General features: G+C 41.8%; 1 protein-coding gene across 1 annotated transcript in view; it reads right to left on the bottom strand.

The window, feature by feature from the left end:
- Positions 1-1,456: 1,456 nt before the first annotated feature.
- Positions 1,457-19,932, bottom strand: part of LOC110950276 (PDZ domain-containing RING finger protein 4-like) — a 57,200-nt gene continuing 38,724 nt past the window's right edge. Inside the window, exons 4-8 of the mRNA XM_022192750.2 lie at positions 13,897-13,995; positions 9,724-9,786; positions 7,273-7,374; positions 6,327-6,455; positions 1,457-5,474 (exon numbers count right to left, since the gene is read on the bottom strand). Of these exons, the coding sequence (XP_022048442.1) occupies positions 4,005-5,474; positions 6,327-6,455; positions 7,273-7,374; positions 9,724-9,786; positions 13,897-13,995 (1,863 nt within the window). The 3' untranslated portion in view covers positions 1,457-4,004. The remainder of the gene's footprint in view (positions 5,475-6,326; positions 6,456-7,272; positions 7,375-9,723; positions 9,787-13,896; positions 13,996-19,932) is intronic.

The raw sequence follows: 19,932 nt of genomic DNA, 5'->3' as shown, positions 1-19,932 counted from the left end.
TTTCTGACACTAGGCAGCACATTTCTCTCCAGAATGCCTTGATAGTCTTCAGATTTCATCGTACCTTGCACACTTTCAAGACACCCTGTGCCAGATGCAGCAAAGCAGCCCCAAAACATTACTGAGCCTCCTCCATGTTTCACCGTAGGGACAGTGTTCTTTTCTTCGTATGCTTGGTTTTTGAGTCTATGAACATAGAGTTGATGTGCCTTACCAAAAAGCTCCAGTTTGGTCTCATCTGTCCAAAGGACATTCTCCCAGAAGCTTTGTGGCTTGTCAACATGCATTTTTGCAAATTCCAGTCTGGCTTTTTTATGAGTTTTTTTCAGCAGTGGTGTTCTCCTTGGTCGTCTCCCATGAAGTCCACTTTGGCTCAAACAACGACGAATGGTGCGATCTGACACTGATGTACCTTGGCCTTGGAGTTCACCTTTAATTTCTTTGGAGGTTGCTCTGGGCTCTTTGGATACAATTCCAACGATCCGTCTCTTCAATTTGTCATCAATTTTCCTCTTGCGGCCACGTCCAGGGAGGTTGGCTACTGTCCCGTGGGTCTTGAACTTCTGAATAATATGAGCCACTGTTGTCACAGGAACTTCAAGCTGTTTAGAGATGGTCTTATAGCCTTTACCTTTAAGATGTTTGTCTATAATTTTTTTTCGGATGTCCTGGGACAATTCTCTCCTTCGCTTTCTGTTGTCCATGTTCAGTGTGGTACACACCTTTTCACCAAACAGCAGGGTGACTACTTGTCTCCCTTTAAATAGGCAGACTGACTGATTATGAGTTTGGAAACACCTGTGATGTCAATTAAATGACACACCTGAGTTAATCATGTCACTCTGGTCAAATAGTTTTCAATCTTTTATAGAGGTACCATCATTTTTGTCCAGGCCTGTTTCATTAGTTTGTTTTTTTAAATAATTATGTTAATCAACAATTCAAAAGTGATGGCTGATTTTGATTATTTAATTTTCAATAAATTTTTATTTATTGTTACTTTTGTGAGTTTCAAGTGATTTCAGTGAGAATTGTGGGTTTTTCCTTCTTTAACTGAGGGGTACCAACAATTTTGTCCACGTGTGTATCTACACTCCGTGATGTAACAGCTGAATGCGTTTACAGATGTGCTTGTTCAAATATTTTTTATTTTATTTTTTTAACATTCAGCCTTTGAAAAAGCCATTTCAACTGGTCATTCAATAAATAGGTTGTACAAGTAAAATCTACAGTGAAGTGTCATTTGTTTACGTCGCCACTGCTCCCCGAGAGCCTGCCACTGCTGCTGAAAAAAACACTGAAAAACTTTATTCCATTATAAATGTGTGATTGAACCATTCTGAATTCAGTATCATCAGTATTTTTTAGTACAGTTTAAACATTAACTAAAAAGTGACAGTAGGATTTTGGTCTTTCATAGCTGTCTGCAAAAAAAAAAAAACATGGTCCACTGTGATACCAAAAAAACAATAATTTATTATCATTTCTTTTGCAAAGATCACCATTATCACACATTTTACCTGGCAACAGATGCGCCACCTACGCATTACTCAAAATTAGAGCATCAGACATTGACTCAAAACATACAGGACTTGGTTTAAAGTTTCAAATTTACAATACTTGAGTTAAAAATGAGGCTTTTGGAATGAGTATACTGTACATGTAACTGAACTATAAAGACTTCTGATAAATAGTGACCCATTCATATCATCAGTTCTAAAATGCTGTGTTCTGAGTCCTGCTCAGTGGCAATCATCCCAACACCAGTTTAATGTGACAGCAAACATAATTCAGCAACGACTATACAATATCTATGAATGTTTCGAGTTACAAATAACTTAAACAATGTATGAATAAGGCTGAATAAAATGCCTCTGTTGCACAGAGATGCACAGACAGTCTGCGTATGAAATCAAGTTACATCAATGTGTTAATGATGCAGATTTTGCTGTTAAGGCTATGCTGAGTAAAGGTGTATGTAGAGAGTAAAAATTATGTAGAAAATATTGGTATGAAAAGCTATGGGCAGGTCCATCTGTTGTTGAATATGTAGAAAAAAACTCAACATTAAGTCAAAATAAAATTCGATACAAAATAATTTTACTCAAAGCTGCAAACCAGACAAACAAAGCAGCAGCACTGGCAATGAGTTGCATCTTTACAGACGTCCTGTACTCCAAGAATCTCCAAAAATATTTTGATAAAATGACAAAGGATTCTCCAGAGGTTTTGACATGTGCTGTCTCCTTGTTGTTTAAGTCCTCTAGTTCACAAATTGCAGAAAGAACACATGAAGAGTTTCCTTGTAAAATGAGGTATCCAACTTTTTAAAGACATTTTTACAAAATTGCTGATAAAATTGATGTTAACAAAAGTCAATTGTCGACCAGAAATCTCTACTCATTGACACGTTACAATGTTCAGCGGTGTTCAATCTCTTGAACTTCCCTCCGGTGACAAATATGACATTTTTAGTTGAAACATTTTTGGGGATTTTCTTCTTTTCAACACAGTGGAGAGGAATGGACTTGTTCAGTGTCTGCCTTGCTTTAAGTGGGACACATAGGATACATTTTTGTTAAATATATATTTGAACAAAATGTAGCAGTAACAACTGAGTAAAAATTAGCTGCTGAAACGCAAACATTTCATGATCGCAGTTGTCAAGTTTGTTGACATAAAATGTTTGACCCATGAAACTGCATTCCAAGTGACCATTTATTTAAATTTCATTACACTTTGCCATAGTTATACTTAACTTCCTTATATGAAACAAATTATACAGTACCATAACTGGAATGTGTGACATGTGTGCCTTTAAAGCTGAAGTTTGTACCTTACATTACCTTAAAAAATAACATTTAAGTTGTAGTAACCATATGGTATCTCTATGGGTAAGTGTTGGGCTTGGGCCACACTGTCTAGCTCTACCTGTAGGTGATGGCTAACTTGTTGAACTGCTGCAGCTTTGCATGTGTGTCCACACTGAGTGATGCTACTGCAGCACTGCTACTGTTGTGTTTCAACATGAATATGACTTCAATAAATACAATATTTTGTCTGCAAAAGGGCTTTCATTATTCTTTTACTACTAAGCCTTCCATCCTTTTGAAATGGAGTTAAAAGTAGATGAGCTGAATAAAATCCAAAAGCTTTTTTTTCCATTTCAGACATATTCTACAGATATAGACACTGAAACGGTGGTGAAATGTTGCTGGTATAATGTCAATATGACCATCAAAAGATCTTTCTGCTGCCTATTTTTGCTGAGAACGAACCATAGATCTCAATAAAATAGGCTCCGAGCCGAAACTCGAGACAGTGTGTTGCCGACCTACACATTAGACGTGTGTCTCACTCAGGTTGTGTGGCTGCTGAAATCTGGTAACATGGATGCCAAAAGAAAAAGGTTCCATGCCAGTCATGCACAGGTGGAGGAAGCAGTGTGGCTTGAGCCTTAGATAATAGGTTGGAATTTTAGGCCATGGCCAAGCACCAATAGTATGAAACAAAAATTCAGCTGACTCTCAACAACAATGAGAAACGTTCAGCTTTGAAGGTCAGGTAGATCTGTTCATTAAAGGAGCTGTAAAAAAGTAAGTGAAAGGCAGGTGACCCACTGATCTGTCATTGGTAAGTGTACATAATACACAAAAGGAAAAAAAAACTTAAGATTCTCATACAACTGTCTTGAGTTATATGGTTACAACATAAATATGAAAATAGAATTGAAAAGATAATCATGTCTAGAGTGAAGTAATAAAATAATTGTATTGTCATAGTTTCATAGAAAAAATGTTTTTTTCCCACAGAGTGATGTGAAAAACAATTTTGAAAAAACATCAAGAAAATGCAATGACGCCACTGATAAATCCTTTACAAAATGCTTTTTGGGTTACAAAGTGTGAAAAATATTCCTATTGTCCTCATAAAAATGCCACATTTAACGAGGCAAGTATGTTATACCACATGGGGTAGAATGTGTGTTTTGTTGGTTTTTTTTTTTATACAGTAGTAACCGAAAGGAAGGCATTGTGCACTTTGGCTCCCTCAGGGGCCTTAGTACCATGAGTCATCAGCTCCTGGATTGTCATCCAGTTATCCAAGATCTTCTTGTTGCGTTTCTTCATCATCTTCTTGTGGCTGAGCTCGATAATGCTGACTTCCTTGCGACCCTCGCTGCTGCTCTGAGGATTCTCCTTCAAACTTTCCAGCCGACTACGCTGCATGAATTCTCGTCTTTTCCTCTGTTCTTTGGCCCGGACTAAGTGCTGCTTTCTTTCCTCTTTACTCCAGTACTTCCCCATCTTCATTTCACTCATTGCATCATCATCCGTGGTCATTCCTCCACTACGCTCTTCTTTAATCTTTAGGGCTCGCTCCCTCAGGATTTTGTCTCTCACAGGCCTTTTGGTGATGTAGCGGGTGCCATCGCTACGGATCTTAACCTTCCACTCCATCTTCGGCTCATTAATGGGCCTCTGAGGCTCCTTGCAGACACTAAGCAGGCTGAGCTGGCTCTGAGCGTACTCAACAGCTGAGCGCTGCTGGATCAGCTGCATGTAGCTCTGGTAGTGGCGGGCATGAGCTGGGATGTTAGCCTGCCTCTGCTGGGAGCTGTGAGAAGGAGAGAAGTAAGGAATCCGGGAAGCACATGACTTCAGCTTCCCCCTGCTCTCCTCCTCAGCCTGAGCTGTCTGGTCCGACTCAGATGGATTGCTGTGGTCGGGGCTGCTGCTCTTGCCAAGGACTGGAACACGGCATGCTGGGATGGGACTGGGGCTTAGAGAAGGGCCAGTAGCAAGACCACTGCAGAGGTTCCTCTGGTTGGTGAGACTAACCATTCTCTGAAGAGAGTGCTCCGGGGAGCGGTCCATTGCCAGAGGGGTGCTCCGTGAACTCTCTGCCGTGTTATAGGCACTGGAGCTGTCCTTGTCTGATTTCTCCAGCCTCTCGTTTATGTCAGTCAGCTTCCCCCTTGTAGGCTCTCCATGGTGGAAGTTTTGATTTTTGGTGGAGGGCACAGAATGGCCCGTAGAGGGAGACTGCTGACCCTTACGAAGCTTATGGGCCTGCATAATGTTTTGACATTCAAGCTCGATGCTGCGCAGCTCCTCGTTGAGCATCCGTAGCTCATGCTGTACGCCGCCCTGCTCCCCCACGCTGCACTCAATGGTGCTGCGGCGGCTGTAGAACAGGTCATACTCACCGCTGTTGCGTATCTGACACTTAAGCTCCAAAAGTTGCTGGAAGCGATCGCCCTCTGTCTCCTCATCATCCTCATCCTCTCTGTCCTCCAACCTTGAGGAGCTGCTGGTACAGTGTGTGTCCCGATTGTCTCTCAGGCACTGAGACAGACGTCTCTGGATGTGTGCCAAGACATTGTGCTCTGAACTCTCCATTCTGTCTTTTATACTCAGTACACTGTCCTTATGATGAGAAAGTGTGGAGCAGGTGGGCTTGTCATCATCTCTCTGAAATGAATAGAATGAACAAACACAACAAATATTGTAAGCATTCATGGCAATTTCTTTTAACAATTCTCATAAGGACTTTTTTTATGAACATATTCATGTATGGCACTGACTGGAACCTTGTAAGTGCCAAACATGAGTGTGTTTTCCAATGTAGGAGTATTGTAGGGTAATCGAACATACAGTATTATGTATTATATGTGGCACTATGCTTAGAAACATACTCTACGTGCTCAGGAGTCACCTTTGATTAATTTCCCCTATAAAATGAAGAAAATAAAACAAAATCACAAGAACTTCTCAAGAGTTCAAGAAGTGGAACCCTATTCTGTATTCTCCTGAAGGAATACATATGCTGTTGTGCATAACTCTCGTATACAGCTCTGTTACTTCAGGGATTGTCTCCTCTCTGCCATGTCTTTGAAGTCCCATTTATATGGATTTTTGTAGTGTGCTATCCTCCCAACGAAACAGAATTTTAAATTATGATTACTAAAGTTTGGAATTTAAATAGTTCAATGGTCCCCTTCCATAAATATTTATAATCATTATTTTGAATTCCCATTTCAAAAGGCAAAGCTTGTTTTTACTCAATTTTGCCATGAAAAAGTCAACGAAGAGTTTGATTCCATCTGTGTCACCAGAAAGATGTCGTTATTTCAAAGACTAGGTTAATATCGACTATGAATAATGACCCAGTACAGGAAAAGCAGCTATTTGTCGTTGTGATGGTTTGACGGCCCTATAATCTGCCAGATGGCTCAAACTCCTATTTTTCAATGTAGTTTTTCATTTTTTTATTCTACTGAAGAATGGTTTGCTAACAGTGAATATGTTTTGCTGCCGTCTGACCTGTTCGTTCTCCTGTTCCTCCTGTAAGGCAGCTAATTCCATCTCCTCTCTCTGCTGCTCCTCCAACATTTCCATCTTCAGCTGCTCCAGGAACTCACTATGCTCGTCATCCAGCCAGGCCTCTTCCAGCTGAGGGTGAATGAGGAAGGAACGCATACGGAGAATGGGGAGAGAAAGAGAGAGGCAAAGGGAAAGGGGCAACTGTTATTTGTCAAGGCCTGAAGCTTGTGGCGACACTGTGTCTCAAAACAAATAGCTGGGTGTTCCAAATGGATGGTCAAATGGGATTTTCTGAAAAAACACCCCAGCATGGTTTTGAAATAAGAAACTGCAAACATCAATGTGATGTGGTGTTTCACTGATATGCAGCTCCTCGCTTCTCTACCAACAAAGCATCCCTCATCTTTTAAACATGCCTTCTAATCTTAAAATCAGGCCAATACACTCTGATGGACATAAAAAGTAGCACCTTTGACCCGTTAGCGCCACATCATCCATCATCTGTTTGTGCGCTTGATGTGAACCAAATGGCATCCATATCTGATGACTTCAGATTTACTACCGAGAGATGCATTTAATTATAAAGAGTCTACTATTGCTTCCTGCTCATCTGCACTGCGGCAGAGTCCTTCCGCTTATTTGCCATCGGCCTTGGGCTTGAACTCACTCCACATTAGCATGCCATTAGCTTTTATGGCTTACCGTTGGAAGTCAATTACAGTGGCGCTACAGAAAAATAAAACATGATGAGGTGTCTCAGCGGTGGCTTCTACTAGGAGTGGTTGTGTGTGGTGAGAGGTGGGGGTTGGTCGGCTACACCAGACTGCCGAGGTTTACTCTGAGCAGATATACTGTAAACGGCATCAGGACTGTAATTTGTTAATTGTAAGGCCCAGAGTAGGTGCTTCAGTCAGTAGACGTTAGGTACATGTGTGTCTTTTCTAACCTGCAGCTCAGGTCTGGCGACCAGCAGTACGATGGTCCTTCGCTCATCACTGGAGAGCGCAGCCATTGCTTCTTCTCTGTCTTGTACATCTTGGCCATTAATCTGAAAGTAACAAACACGATTACAACATTCACAAGTCAAACACAAGCAAGCAAACACTTCTACGCAGGCAGAGACACAAACACACACTGTGGCCAAGTTTTTATCCTTCCCAATGCAAAAGCCCTTAAGAAAAATCAAAGTGCCACAATAAAAGTGGCGCTGCACAATAATTCCTTTTTGTTCCCGAGGAAATTGTAAACACTCTTTGCTGCTCTCTAATGTGAATCGGGACCCAGCAGTGATTATGAATGAGACAGTGGCCGAGGGCCGCCGGAGCTGTTGTGTTCACCAAGTATCCGGCAGCGTACATACATCTAGTCGTACAATTAACTGGCCACTGACAGGTGGCGTCCATCTTTTTGCAGGCAGAGTAATGGCCCTGTCACTGGTGGATAATAGTGCCAGAGTACTGGTCTGCCACACAAACACACACATACACACTCTCCTGGCTCAAATCACTAGACAACACATGGTAGACACCAATGGACAATTAGACCAATGCTGCTTATGTATCCACTTCCCACATGTAATACCTGCCAGACAGACTATTTGCTTCTCCCTTGACATTTTTCCTCTCAAAATAATCCACTATATACACTTAGGGAATGTATTTTTTTTTTTAATCTATATTGAATACTGCCGTGTTTCTTAGATAATAGACCTTCACTTCATTTATCATGCATACAGCAACTCCTATTTACCAATTGCCTATTAGTGAAATCAAAAATGATATCTCTCTGTACATTACTTTTTACATTAAAGCTGTGCTAATGAATGCATGTTTCATATTACAAATGCATCACAGGCTCCTATATAATCTGAAAGAGGTCGTCGTCGTGACAAAGAGGAGGTGTTAAAAACAGTGAATGCTTAATGAGTTAGACAGTTTCCTCCAGGAGCTGGTTGTCAACACCTTGCGTTGACCAGAAGACCTAGAGGTGGCTCAAAATCGACTGCTCCATTTGCGTCTACATAGGAGGCGTTCAGGAGCGGGACTGAGCTGCAGGTCACCCGCATTTTGGAAGCGCTCAAGAGTTCAATACTCAGTCACTTCTTGTTATGTGCATAAATAACAAAAGAACAGACATATCTGCTCCATTAGACAGCTAAGACAGACAACTGAAAATCAAAGACAGAACGTTTTCTATAGATATGGTGTAATGGCTAATATAGTATCAGGTGGCAGTGTAAAAGAGATAATTGCCATAACAATTCCATAAGGTAGCACTATCAGATGTTTTTTTTTTCCAGCTAGTTTAACTTTCCCCATGAGGTGAAAGTACAGGCCGCGATTCAAATTCCAAACCATTTCTGTCCAGTTCTGAGTGTCTCCTCCTGGCCTGCTAGCTGTTCATTCTGTGTGCTCTAATATGGTATGTCTACACAGTTGCTCTGGCTGATTATCGGATCCACTATTCAGTGTTTTTCCAATTATCCGTATATATTTTTTCTTTTAACATCTTCACAATAAGATAGATTTATCCATGAATGAGCTACTTTGGCAGTGACGCAGCCATCTCTCTTTCTGTCTGTCGTCAATATTCTAAGACTGCATCTGATTGCTGACACAACATGAGGAATAGCCTATAAGTGCGAAAAAATAAATGTTTAAAAGTTCTCTTTTAGCTAAACTTATGTAAAACATTAACTAACAAAGGCATTTCAGTGAAGGTTTGTGGTAGAATGTTTTGTTATACATATAGACACTAAGATTTTCATTTAGACTGCAAAAATATAAGGACCAAATATCACTTTCAACTCCTTGATTGCTAAGAAATGGAATTTGTATCAGCCCTGGAAAAAACATATTGGCAGAACCCCTAGTAGTCATCCTTAGCTATGTAAATGTGAAACAGAGTGGCTCAGATTGGTTTCACTAGAATCAGGCTCCACCTTTAATGCAGCTATACCATTACATTTCCTTGCACAAAAACAGCAACCGCCCACCTAAACCTCAGAAGCAACTCTACCAGCTCTGAGCCCTGACAAATTCTGCTCCTTGTCAGTAACACAATTCCTCCAGATCTCAGACCCGCAGATGAAGCTAGTGGCTCAAAACAGTCATAGCCTCTGAGCTCTCCCTGAGCTGCAGCACAGCCCCATCCTGAACCAGAACTCTTAAAACCCCCTGTTGGTGCTGAGTCGGTAACTAAAGCAGCCAGGGGGACATTTCTCCCCCTTTAACAGTCACAGCGGGGGCGACTTCCCCCTTTAATGTGCGGCCATTAAAAATGAATGGGTTTTCGTGCTGGGAGACAGCGGTTGAGTGCGACAAAATAAAAGCAGCGTTTTATGTGGAGCCTAATGAGAGGTGGTGTGGAGGTGGCCAGTGAGTGTGTCTTACTGCACCTGTAAAATGCGATCCCCCTCTCGGATACGTCCATCACGGGCAGCGATGCTGTTTGGACTGATCTGTGAAGGTAGAAGTGAACAAAATGATGCCTTTAAAACACTTTCACTCCTCATTGCAGAGAATCAAGAAGTGCCTGAAAATATCTTAAGTCGTTTAGAAGACATCACTGCACTAGACATGTCTAGACTGTTATTAACAATGTGTGCTGCCAAGGGAAGACCTTCAGTGCCATTTGCCTTTCTCAGAGCTGCCAGGTCAGTTTTTAAAGACATTTTAGCCTCTATTGTGGAAGCTGAGCGAAAGCCTTAATCATTCAAGCTGTCAGATGTACCTGCCTCTCTTATTATTTTCTGACAAGTTGATATAGCACAAGCCACTGCATAAAGCATCTCCAGTCTGTAACTCAACCCAGTACATGATGCACCTGCTCCTCCTGTGACTAATGCTAGTCAACAAGAGGGCAGGACACTCTTTCATCGACCAATCAATCGGCGTCTGGGGCTGTTCGTTTCAGTTTCTCCTATCAGGCGTGATCTCTGAAGACGGCGAGGTGCTGTGGTGCTCCATCTTCATGATAGTCCACTCCTACACAGAGAAACTGGGAGGAAGGTCCCTAGACAGGAATGGGCTGAAGGACTGGAAGGAGCTGAGAAAACTGAAAGTAATCTCTCTGCAGCCAAAGGGAGAGCTTCCGACAGTGAATAATCTACAACTGAAAATGGAAATACAGGAACATATAGGGATATATTAACTGTTGATGGATATTGTAGGAGGAGAAAGAGGGCATTGGGTTTTCCTCTTAGCTTCACTCCTAGTCTGTCTGCAGTTTTCTTTTTCTGCTGTGTTTGAACTGTGGGAGGAAAATGGGAGAAAAGGATCTGCAGTAAAAAATAAACAAAGAGGTGGTAGGTGGACTGAAAACTCTAAATTGCCCACTAGTGAGACTCAGTGAGTCTTCTGGCCCTGCAATAGACTGATGACCTGTGCAGGATAGTCCCTGCCTTATGGCCTTATACACACTGGCACAGACCCCAAATAAACAGGTTTAGAAAATGGATGGACTAGTGGATGGAACTTTCTGCCCTTGTTCCTCTGAATATTTAACCACTGTGTGTACCCCGATGAAACCCATACCAGGCTCCCACTGCACGCTACCGACCGTGATGTCCACTTATTGCCAAGACCTTGTTGTTGTCTTCTGGAGCCATAGCCAATGCCCTGATAGCTGTAGTTTCAAAGAATTCACTTAATGAACTACTGTTTACTAGCCTAGCCACGCTAGAAAACCCACGGCAACGAATTTAATTCTCTGCCAGGGTGGGTCTAGTTACCCTCCATAAGGCTCGAGGCTGGATTCTCCTAAAACTGGCCGGACCAATCACCATGAAGTGTAGAGTCAGAAGGTGGGCGTAACTAAGTGACAACAGAGGCACAACGATTCTGACAGAAACAACCGGCGCACAATAAACAGTTATCTTTCGACTGGGCTTTGGCCACAGCCCTTAAAGATTTGAAGCTAAAGTTCAACTTGAAAGATAAACAAAGGACGGCACTGAAGTGTTTCATTGAGAAGAAAGACGTATTTGGACTTATGCCAATGGGATATGGCAAATCCTTAATATACCAGTTGGCTCCGCTGGTTGGGAAGCTAATGGGACTTAGTCACAATCCGCCGGCGCTCTAGGAACTACGTCAGCCTATTCGTTGCACTGATTGGTTGTATACCTACCCAATTGCTGCAGAGTGATTTGAAAGACAACCTTTTAGCCCGCCGCCCTCCCTGTCGAGCGGCCCTAGACCCTTGTGCCTTCAGAAACATGGGGCTAGCGCGGCTAGGCTAACTGTTTACAGCTCGGAGCACCAATTGGACAAGCTACATCACATAGATTTTTAACCTTTTATTTTTCACCATGTTACAGCTCCTATAGTTTGGGGGACTCTTATGTAACACTCTTGCATAAAAACACAGTTCTAAATTATCATCTCCATCAAAAATCCTTGAATCTCTATTAAATGATCAACTAAAAGCATTTCTCTCAGTACACTCCGTCTTAAACATGCCTCAATAAGGCTGTAGAGAAAAGCACAGCACTGTTACTGCTGCCACTCTTGTTTATCACTGTTTATTACTCTGCTCTGAGATTTATCACCGGTAATAATTATGATTATCATTGTGAGCTGCATGCTCCTCTCTGTAATGCATTGGGTTTTGTTTATTTCTAAGGTGCTTACTGTTTTTTATAGATTCCCTGACATTGCTTTGCCGCTGTCTTCAAATGCAAGCCATTATCAAACACGCTTGAATGATTGGATTACGTTGCAGGTGTTTCTACTCAAAGTGGGAAATCTAGTTTGACTTATTGTGCACCTGCAACCTGGTATGACGTGCATAACAATCTAAAGCTTTAGTCATTTTTCATGTCCTGGTTTTCAATTTCATCTTATTTTGCTTGCAGCTGTTCTTGCTCTTCTAGTTGATTCACCTTATCTTTAATCTTAATTCCTCTATTTATTCTTTAAAGGTTGTATTATTTCAGTAATGTGCCGTTTTAATGCTTTTATCGCAAAGTTTATTTATCTTCGAATTTGTATTTCTACATCTTCTGCATGTTTGGGTCTTTGCTCAGCTATGTTGTAAACAAGGACTCTACCTGGAGAGGTGGATTTATGATATGAGGCGACAAATGGAAATTAAGTTAAGTAACAAGAGGGAGAATGGATTTATGTGGCTATTCATCAAGGGCTGAATTCAGCTTGTTTTAAAATACAACATTGTTCTTAATTCCATGTAGATATGTTTCCTCTGACACATCCTGTATACAGTGACATCCAGTCACCTCATCTAAATGCAGCACACTCCTCTTAGCTCTCCTTTTCTTTTTTTCTTTTTCTTTTTTTTTACAAAGCAAACACTTAAGGATGCTGCCAGGAGCCAACGATCACGCTGATTTATATTCTGCTCAGCTCTTAAAGTGAACACCTTGCATGGTCCGAGTCAACTTCAAACAAATATTAGGGAAAGTTGAGCAGAATGGAGAACAGAATTTTCTATGCTTCCAACAAGTGCGAGAAAAATAAAGGGCAAGAGTGTTTTTCCCAACACGTATCTCATTGCTTGCTGTCAGCTACACTGAGACTGGGTGAGGAACGCGGACAACACCCAAAAGCATTTTTGTTTGTCTTTTTGTCTTCTCTGTCTTGGCAGCCATTTCATTTTGGCAGCTGACAGTGTAATCATGCAGTTAGATATTTGCCAAAATGTTCAACAGTGTCACTTATGGTTGATAAAAGAGTTCAATTTTAAAATTACTGCACCCAATAGAGAATCCTGCTTTGCTCACATGAATACTGAAGTAAATCACAAATTGGAAGATGAATATTAAATGTCACAGTTCATTTAGTCGGAGAGACTGAGATTTCTCAGCTGTTTGGGCGTTTTACTCAAAACACTCTGATCTAGCAAGACGACGACTGTCGGTTTCAACAACAGAGGATGATATGTAAATGGGAGACTTCAAAGAACTGAAATATCTGTAGAATATGCATATACCTTTTGCCCCAAGAGTATTAATATTTTAATTTTCCAAACAGCTAGCAGTCCTAACTATGGTTGTTGGCATAAAAATAGCTGGAAGGAGGAAGATACATGTATGCTGCATGTTTTTCCCAGTATCTCCAGCAGTAAGGCAGAGTGGAATAAGATAAGAGAAGGCTCGCATTTGGTGTGAAATCACCACCTTTTCCACTTATTTTCTACTTCTGACATCACGGACACTCAGTTTCACTCAAGTTTCTTTGATGCTGTGCAGTAAATTGAGAGTCTGGACACTGACTCATCATTTTGCATCACAAGTGTCTGCTTTTGAGCGGCACAGTGGTCATTTTGGCATTAATTAAACACAGTGCAGTTCCTGGTAGAAAGTAAGGTTTGTGCCTTAATTTTGTAAACTATAATTGTTATATTTTTGAGGGCCCTGCATAAAGGATAAAACTACTCAATCAACATAATAAATGTAGACCACTGTATGGTTTCACACATTTTAGAGAGATTTCAGTGCTTCTTCACGGCAAACTAAATTGGAAGACGTAACCCTGTCTTGTATAAAGAAAATAAATCCTCTCAACTCCAGTCATTCAAGCACAATATCTTAAAGGGAGAGTCATCTCACCTCACTAACATAAATGGCCACGTCCTCCTCTTCATCCGTCCTGTAGCACAGAGTTAGCCCCAACTTCTCCTGGCTGCTGAGTCGACACAGTTCCACCTCCTATGTAGATAAAAGAGAAAACACGGAAATGTAAAATCAGGACTCCATCTGCTGAGACAGAGATCGTGTGATATGACTAAAAGCTTCAGATGAGCTGCTGAAGCTACCTTGTTATATTTCCGTATTGCTGACACAGAATAGTACTGTAACCTTTAAAGAACAAACAGAAACTAATCCACATATATCCGACACATCCAGCATTTCTGATGAATGGCTTCACAAACAAGAAGAAGCCCCTCCACTGAAGATCAAATAACCTGGTTATTTAAGTTCCAACGCAAAACTCCTGCTTGTTTTTGAGACATTTATTGCCAACTCCCATCCAAGGTTTTCTGAGTTTCAAAGTGTTTGATCATAAAAGACATTCTCAGCTTGGAGAGTGCAATCGGAGGGGCTTTGATAAATGTCAGAGGACCTCAAGTGTTTTTCTTTTCAAGTTGTTGCCAAGTTATAGAATATTAGACTATAAATAAACTATAATTATGCTAATGCTAGCAGAAATACATATTTGCACCATCACTAAAGTATTCCTCGTCTTCCCGAGGGGAGAGATCAACAAGCTATTGACTAACAAATCAGCGGTTGTCAAATTTCCCACAAGCCTCTTGAAACACAGCGCAGTACTCTTGTGTCTACATCAATTCCTCATTTAAGTCCATAAATGCAATGTTGATTAATCGCAACTAGAAGTCTCCTTCATTTTGTGTTTTGGTGTGTTTTTCCCTAAGTTTCCAGCTACTTAATGTACACAAGACTCAGTTTCCTGCAAAGAAGGTGCAACCAAACACCAAAACAGCAAGACTCTGTGCTTCAGCTCCAAATGCTGAAACATATCAAGGGTGTTGGAGGGAATCAAGTGTGAAATGGCCTCTCCTCCCAAGGTCTTCATTAGAACAGAAACACGGCGTCTCTGAGCAGCAGGAGCGAGGTGGTTGAGTGGAGAGCAGGATGGAGGGGGCAGCGAGAAATGAGGTGGCGGCGAGGGCACTGGTGGGGCTCACAGGGGTCTCACACGGAAACAGAGAGATTCATTTCCTCTGTGACAAATGCGGGTTGGCCGCTTACATGTGTCAGATGTGGCGGGGCTTTAGGAGGGAGGTGAGTGGGGGAAATGTCTGACCGTGCTGGGATGAGATGACGGAAAGAAAAAGCCCAATCCCTAGCGCCTCTGGCTACCCCTCCTAAGCTGTTTATGACCCCCCACTCCCTCACACACACACCCAAACACACATTTCGGCTGAATTCCCATTTTCTCCTTCTCCCCTGTCACTCATTTCTTCCCACACGTCTGTGCTTTGGCTTTTCACACACGCATTGACAGATCATTGAGGTGTTTTTGGACCTGGGGCCTGCTGCTGCTGCTGCTGCTGAGTGACACACACTCATACACACTAGAGTAATTCTAGCACAAACCCTCTGCTTGCACATACGAGTATACCCGACAGAGCACACACATTTGCACGGAGAAAAAAGGGCTTAAAAAGAACTGAATCATCTGAGCTTTGTCGTTTTATCTTTTTCCAACAGCCCCCACCTGATGGGGAGCTCAGATCTTTAATTGACTGCCTCAGAAGCGCTGACAACTTTGAATCCCCGCTGATATGTATGAAAATAACGTGAAAGAGGGAGGCTTTGGCGGCGACTGCCTCAACAAAGTAAGCCGCGAAAATCAGTCATTAACTGTATTGAATACGTTTCTAATGAGCTATCGTCGTTATTGTTGCTAGAGACATTATTAAAGCGGCACACCTCTAGATGCAACGAAGCAGTCATGGAGGTAATGGGAGCTACAGAGACGGCGCACATCTCGCATGCTAATACGGCGTGTGAAGTTGTGGGATATCTGTGAGAAATATTGAAATCACTAGCAATGTCTCGGAGACATCTGTCTGAAATAAACCACGCAAATTAATTGCAGCGTCTGAGGCAAAGCAGAGGTGTGAGGAGGTAATGCATCATCCCTATGAGGCTCTGCGAAACAAGCCTAAAGTTACTTCTGACTAATTAATGCCTTTATATAGTAGCTGGAAAGTCAAAATGATCAGAGAGAATAGATTGCTGCAATCACTTCATGTTGGATGAAGCATCAGTTTTGTGTGTGTTTAACGATGTGACCTCTTTTCTTCATCAGATGCTCTTTTGCTTTCTTGTTTTAAGACAATATCACGCACAAAAAAAGAAAAACACCCACTCGTTCAGATGCCTCAGTAAAAGGAGGGTTGTCTCCTGAACCATCAAACACGCTCACCAATCTCTGTCTCTCGTCTGCCTTTTGATTTTTTTTTGTTTTGTGTCTCTGTTTTCCAGGCGAGCTCTCTGCCTCTCAGGAGGGAGATTGCAGTGTGCCACATGGACGAGGGCTGACAGTAAATTAATGACTGCGATGGCGTGATTAAGGGGAAGATTGCCGCCCCCCATCAAAGCACATTGGATGCTGTCATAATAATCGCGCCTTTGATTACTTGTAATTGAAAAAGCAGTCGCAAATGCATGGATGGCTTCCGCGAGGCAGAAAGAGAGGGAGGAGTATCTCTGAGCTTGGAGTGTACTTCACTTCCTCAAAAGTCACCGAAACCAATCCTGGGAAATGTATGATATTTCTGTGTGAAATTCTAGCTATGAGACATGACCTGCATGCTTCATCAATCCAAACAAGCAGACATCAGAGAGGACAGACATGATACAGACTGTAGGCCAGAAGTGTGCAGACTAGTAGTCCACAGAATATACAATAAAACTAGAGCTGCATCCTGTATATGTTCACTCCCATAGCCCCTTTTTCTTTTTCTTATTACATGAAGGATTTATTTTGAAGTCTCACCTCAAGGCTTTTCAGATAGCTAAACTGTGAGCAAGTACTAATTAAGGACAGCCAGCATACAGTGCAGAGAAATCGGCTTTTTGCAGTCGTATAGGTAAGTGTGGTGTTTTTTTGTGCTGTGTCTCCTTTGGTTGCCACTTTAATATGAAAATAGAAACCAAGATATAACGCGGAAGGATAACGTTGTTTCCGGGTCAGAGAGGGTCAGATGGGCGAGCCATCCTTCTCACACAGCAGCATGATTCATTCATTCATTGTATAGCGAAACCAAGCATTGCAGTAGTTGTGTGAGGGAATGGGCTGCTACTTTTTGTTTCATTCATTTCCCCCTGTTTAAGTTCGAGAGGGAGGAAAGACTTTGTATTTAATTTTGTGCTTTTATTTTGATAAGTATGTCGACTTCCTCAAGACTAGTGTGGTTTTGTTTATTATTTTGGCAGAGAGCTCATTCCGAATTCAATTTTCACCTTACCCTCCATTTGCCTTTGTTAAACTCAACCTTTGATTTTCATGACACATTTATTGTAAAACACTGAGGATTTCTTGGAGAAAACATTTTGGGTGTGCTGCTTGAGACCCGTGAATGAATTGGTGGTTTGTCTTTTGTTTTTCTCACTTCATGGCACGCTTAGATCGGTGAATGGATTTACTTTAACTAGTCCGTATTCAGATTTGTCTACTCTCCCGCTGAACATATTTTGGGTCAGTGCTGGTTTATTTTAACAACAGAGGGCTTTGTAGTGAGAGCCTTAAAAAGATAATGTGTCTTACTTTCACAGAGAAAATCCTTCCACAGATGTGTAGAAGCTACTATCCTTTATTTCAGTGTGTTTACAGTATAATCAGACTGACCTAGATTTAGTTACTTTAGATTCAAACATGCCGTTTCTTTTTTATCCAGCTAAATAGAAACAATAGCAATTCTCTTTCAGTTTTCAGGCTTCCACGAACACATGCTCTTGCAAAAACCCAGGTAATGCATTTATGTTAGTATGACAAGCCACAATCTTAAAAACTATCTGCCTGATATTGTGAAAGTCATCATTGTGCTGCTAAAATAGCTCTGACCCTTCGAGGCCTGGACTTCTACCTCTGCAGGTGTCTTGTTGTATCAGGCAATAAGACATTAGCAGCAGACCTTTGAAGTCCTGGACAGTGTGAGGTGGGGCCTCCAGGCATTGGACTTCTTTTGTCAGATACCCCCAACAGATTGGGATCTTGGGAATTTGGAGGCCAAGGCTTCACCGTGAACTTTGTCACGTTCCTCCAACCACTTTCTGAACTATTTTTGCAATGTGACAGGGTCCACTTTCCTACTGAAAGAGGCCACTGTCATCAGGGAATACCATTGCTTTGAAGGGGTGTACGTGGTCTGAAACAACATTAGGTTGGTGCTACGTGTCAAAGTAACATCGACATGAAAGCCAGGACCCGAGGTTTCCCAGCAGAACATTGTCCAGAGCATCACACTGCCTTTGTCAGCTGGCTTTCCTCCCATAGTGCATCCTGCTTCATCTCTAGCCCAGCTAAATGACAAACATGATTCATCTGAGCATGCAACCTTCTTTCTTTGCAGGTCTGACGTTGACACGCTCATTATAGGTGATGTTGGAAGGGGTCAGCATGGGCACTCTGCATATATATCAAACCTTCACTCCTCATGCATGTCTATGAGCCTTGGATGATGCAGCAAGGACAATGAAATACATGCACCAGCCCTCAGTCTTTATGAATGTAGTTCTACTGTTTAGGTCTTAACTAACATTATGAGAAGCTAAATGGTTGCAGCCGTGTTAGCTTTCCAAAGTACTATTTACCAGCATTATAAAACAATGCTGTAACGTTTTAGTATCTGACAAGCTCAGCTGGTCCTCTTGGACTGTAATTCGGCCAACATGCCCACACCAACGCAGCTTCTTACACTGTTTTAATGCAGAGCTGTTTTCTGACTGATTGCTTGCTAAAGCAGCAGCTGTAAAACCAAAACAATTACGGGTAATAATTCTCTGAGGGTTCATTACTAAGAGCAACAACTCCACTTGATACATAGTCACTTGGCTGTTTTTAATATAAAAGTATTGATTAGGCAAGCTGTTAATGCATGTAAACACACTGCCGGTGATGAAGAACTCTACAGGTGTTAGTAGAAACAACGGTGCAGTGAATACTGTCGGCTCAGATGCAGATTTTATGTATGTGCTGTACCCTGTGGCTGTCAAAACTCAAACTTCAAGCTCACTGTTCACATGGATCTTTACAGGTTTCAGTTGTGCAGTGAATGTGTGCTTTAGTGGCATCTGCCATCTCTCCGCCTCATCAGCATCAACGTGCCGGTGTATTAAGGAGGTGAATTAGGTGTAAAGGCTTTCCCTGTTACATGATGGCAAACAGCTCTCTCCTGCTGTGCCTTTTCATCAAAGAGAAGGTAATTTAAAGATCTGTCTTTCCTTCACTCTCATTTTTCTCCTTCAGCAGGGAGTGAGGGATCAGGTCGACTCTGAAAGTGGCTTTTTAGCTTCTGCCTGTATCCTCCTCACAGCGTTTTCAGTTGACATACAGTAAGTGGGACGGCATTAGGATGGCATAAAACTCCCTGAGCATGAAATAAAAAAAAAATCTGGTGCAGGCTGCAAAGCATACACAGAATAATAGGATTTGCTAATAGCAATGAGGCATAAAGAGATGCTCTAATATATTATATTTGTTCTGATTTGACACTGGGGCCGTCGTGATCCATGTGGGTGCGCAAATCTCTTTAGGATATGAAGAAACAGCTCAAGCTCAGTGGGTGGAAGCATTCAAACAAATTCAAATGAAACAAATAGGGAGAAGGAGGGGTGAGCAATCATCATACATCAGGCCAGTCTCCACGACAGATGCTCGTACTTCAATGACTCGGAAACAAAAAATATTGGACCAGAACGGAGAGCAGAACAGATTCTGTTTATCTCCTCATATCACAGTGGAATCCGTGTATCTGTACGTATATCTGCATGTGTCAGAGACCACCAGCCTTAGAAACGTCACCTTTACTACTGATCCCATTACTTACACTCCAGTAAAGATGCAGAAGGGAAGAAATGCGTTTCTCTTTTTTTTCCCCACACTTGCACCTG

This window comes from Acanthochromis polyacanthus, chromosome 8 (genome assembly GCF_021347895.1).
Source record: "Acanthochromis polyacanthus isolate Apoly-LR-REF ecotype Palm Island chromosome 8, KAUST_Apoly_ChrSc, whole genome shotgun sequence".
Lineage (NCBI taxonomy): Eukaryota > Metazoa > Chordata > Actinopteri > Pomacentridae > Acanthochromis > Acanthochromis polyacanthus.
This window is presented reverse-complemented; position numbering and strand designations above follow the sequence as displayed.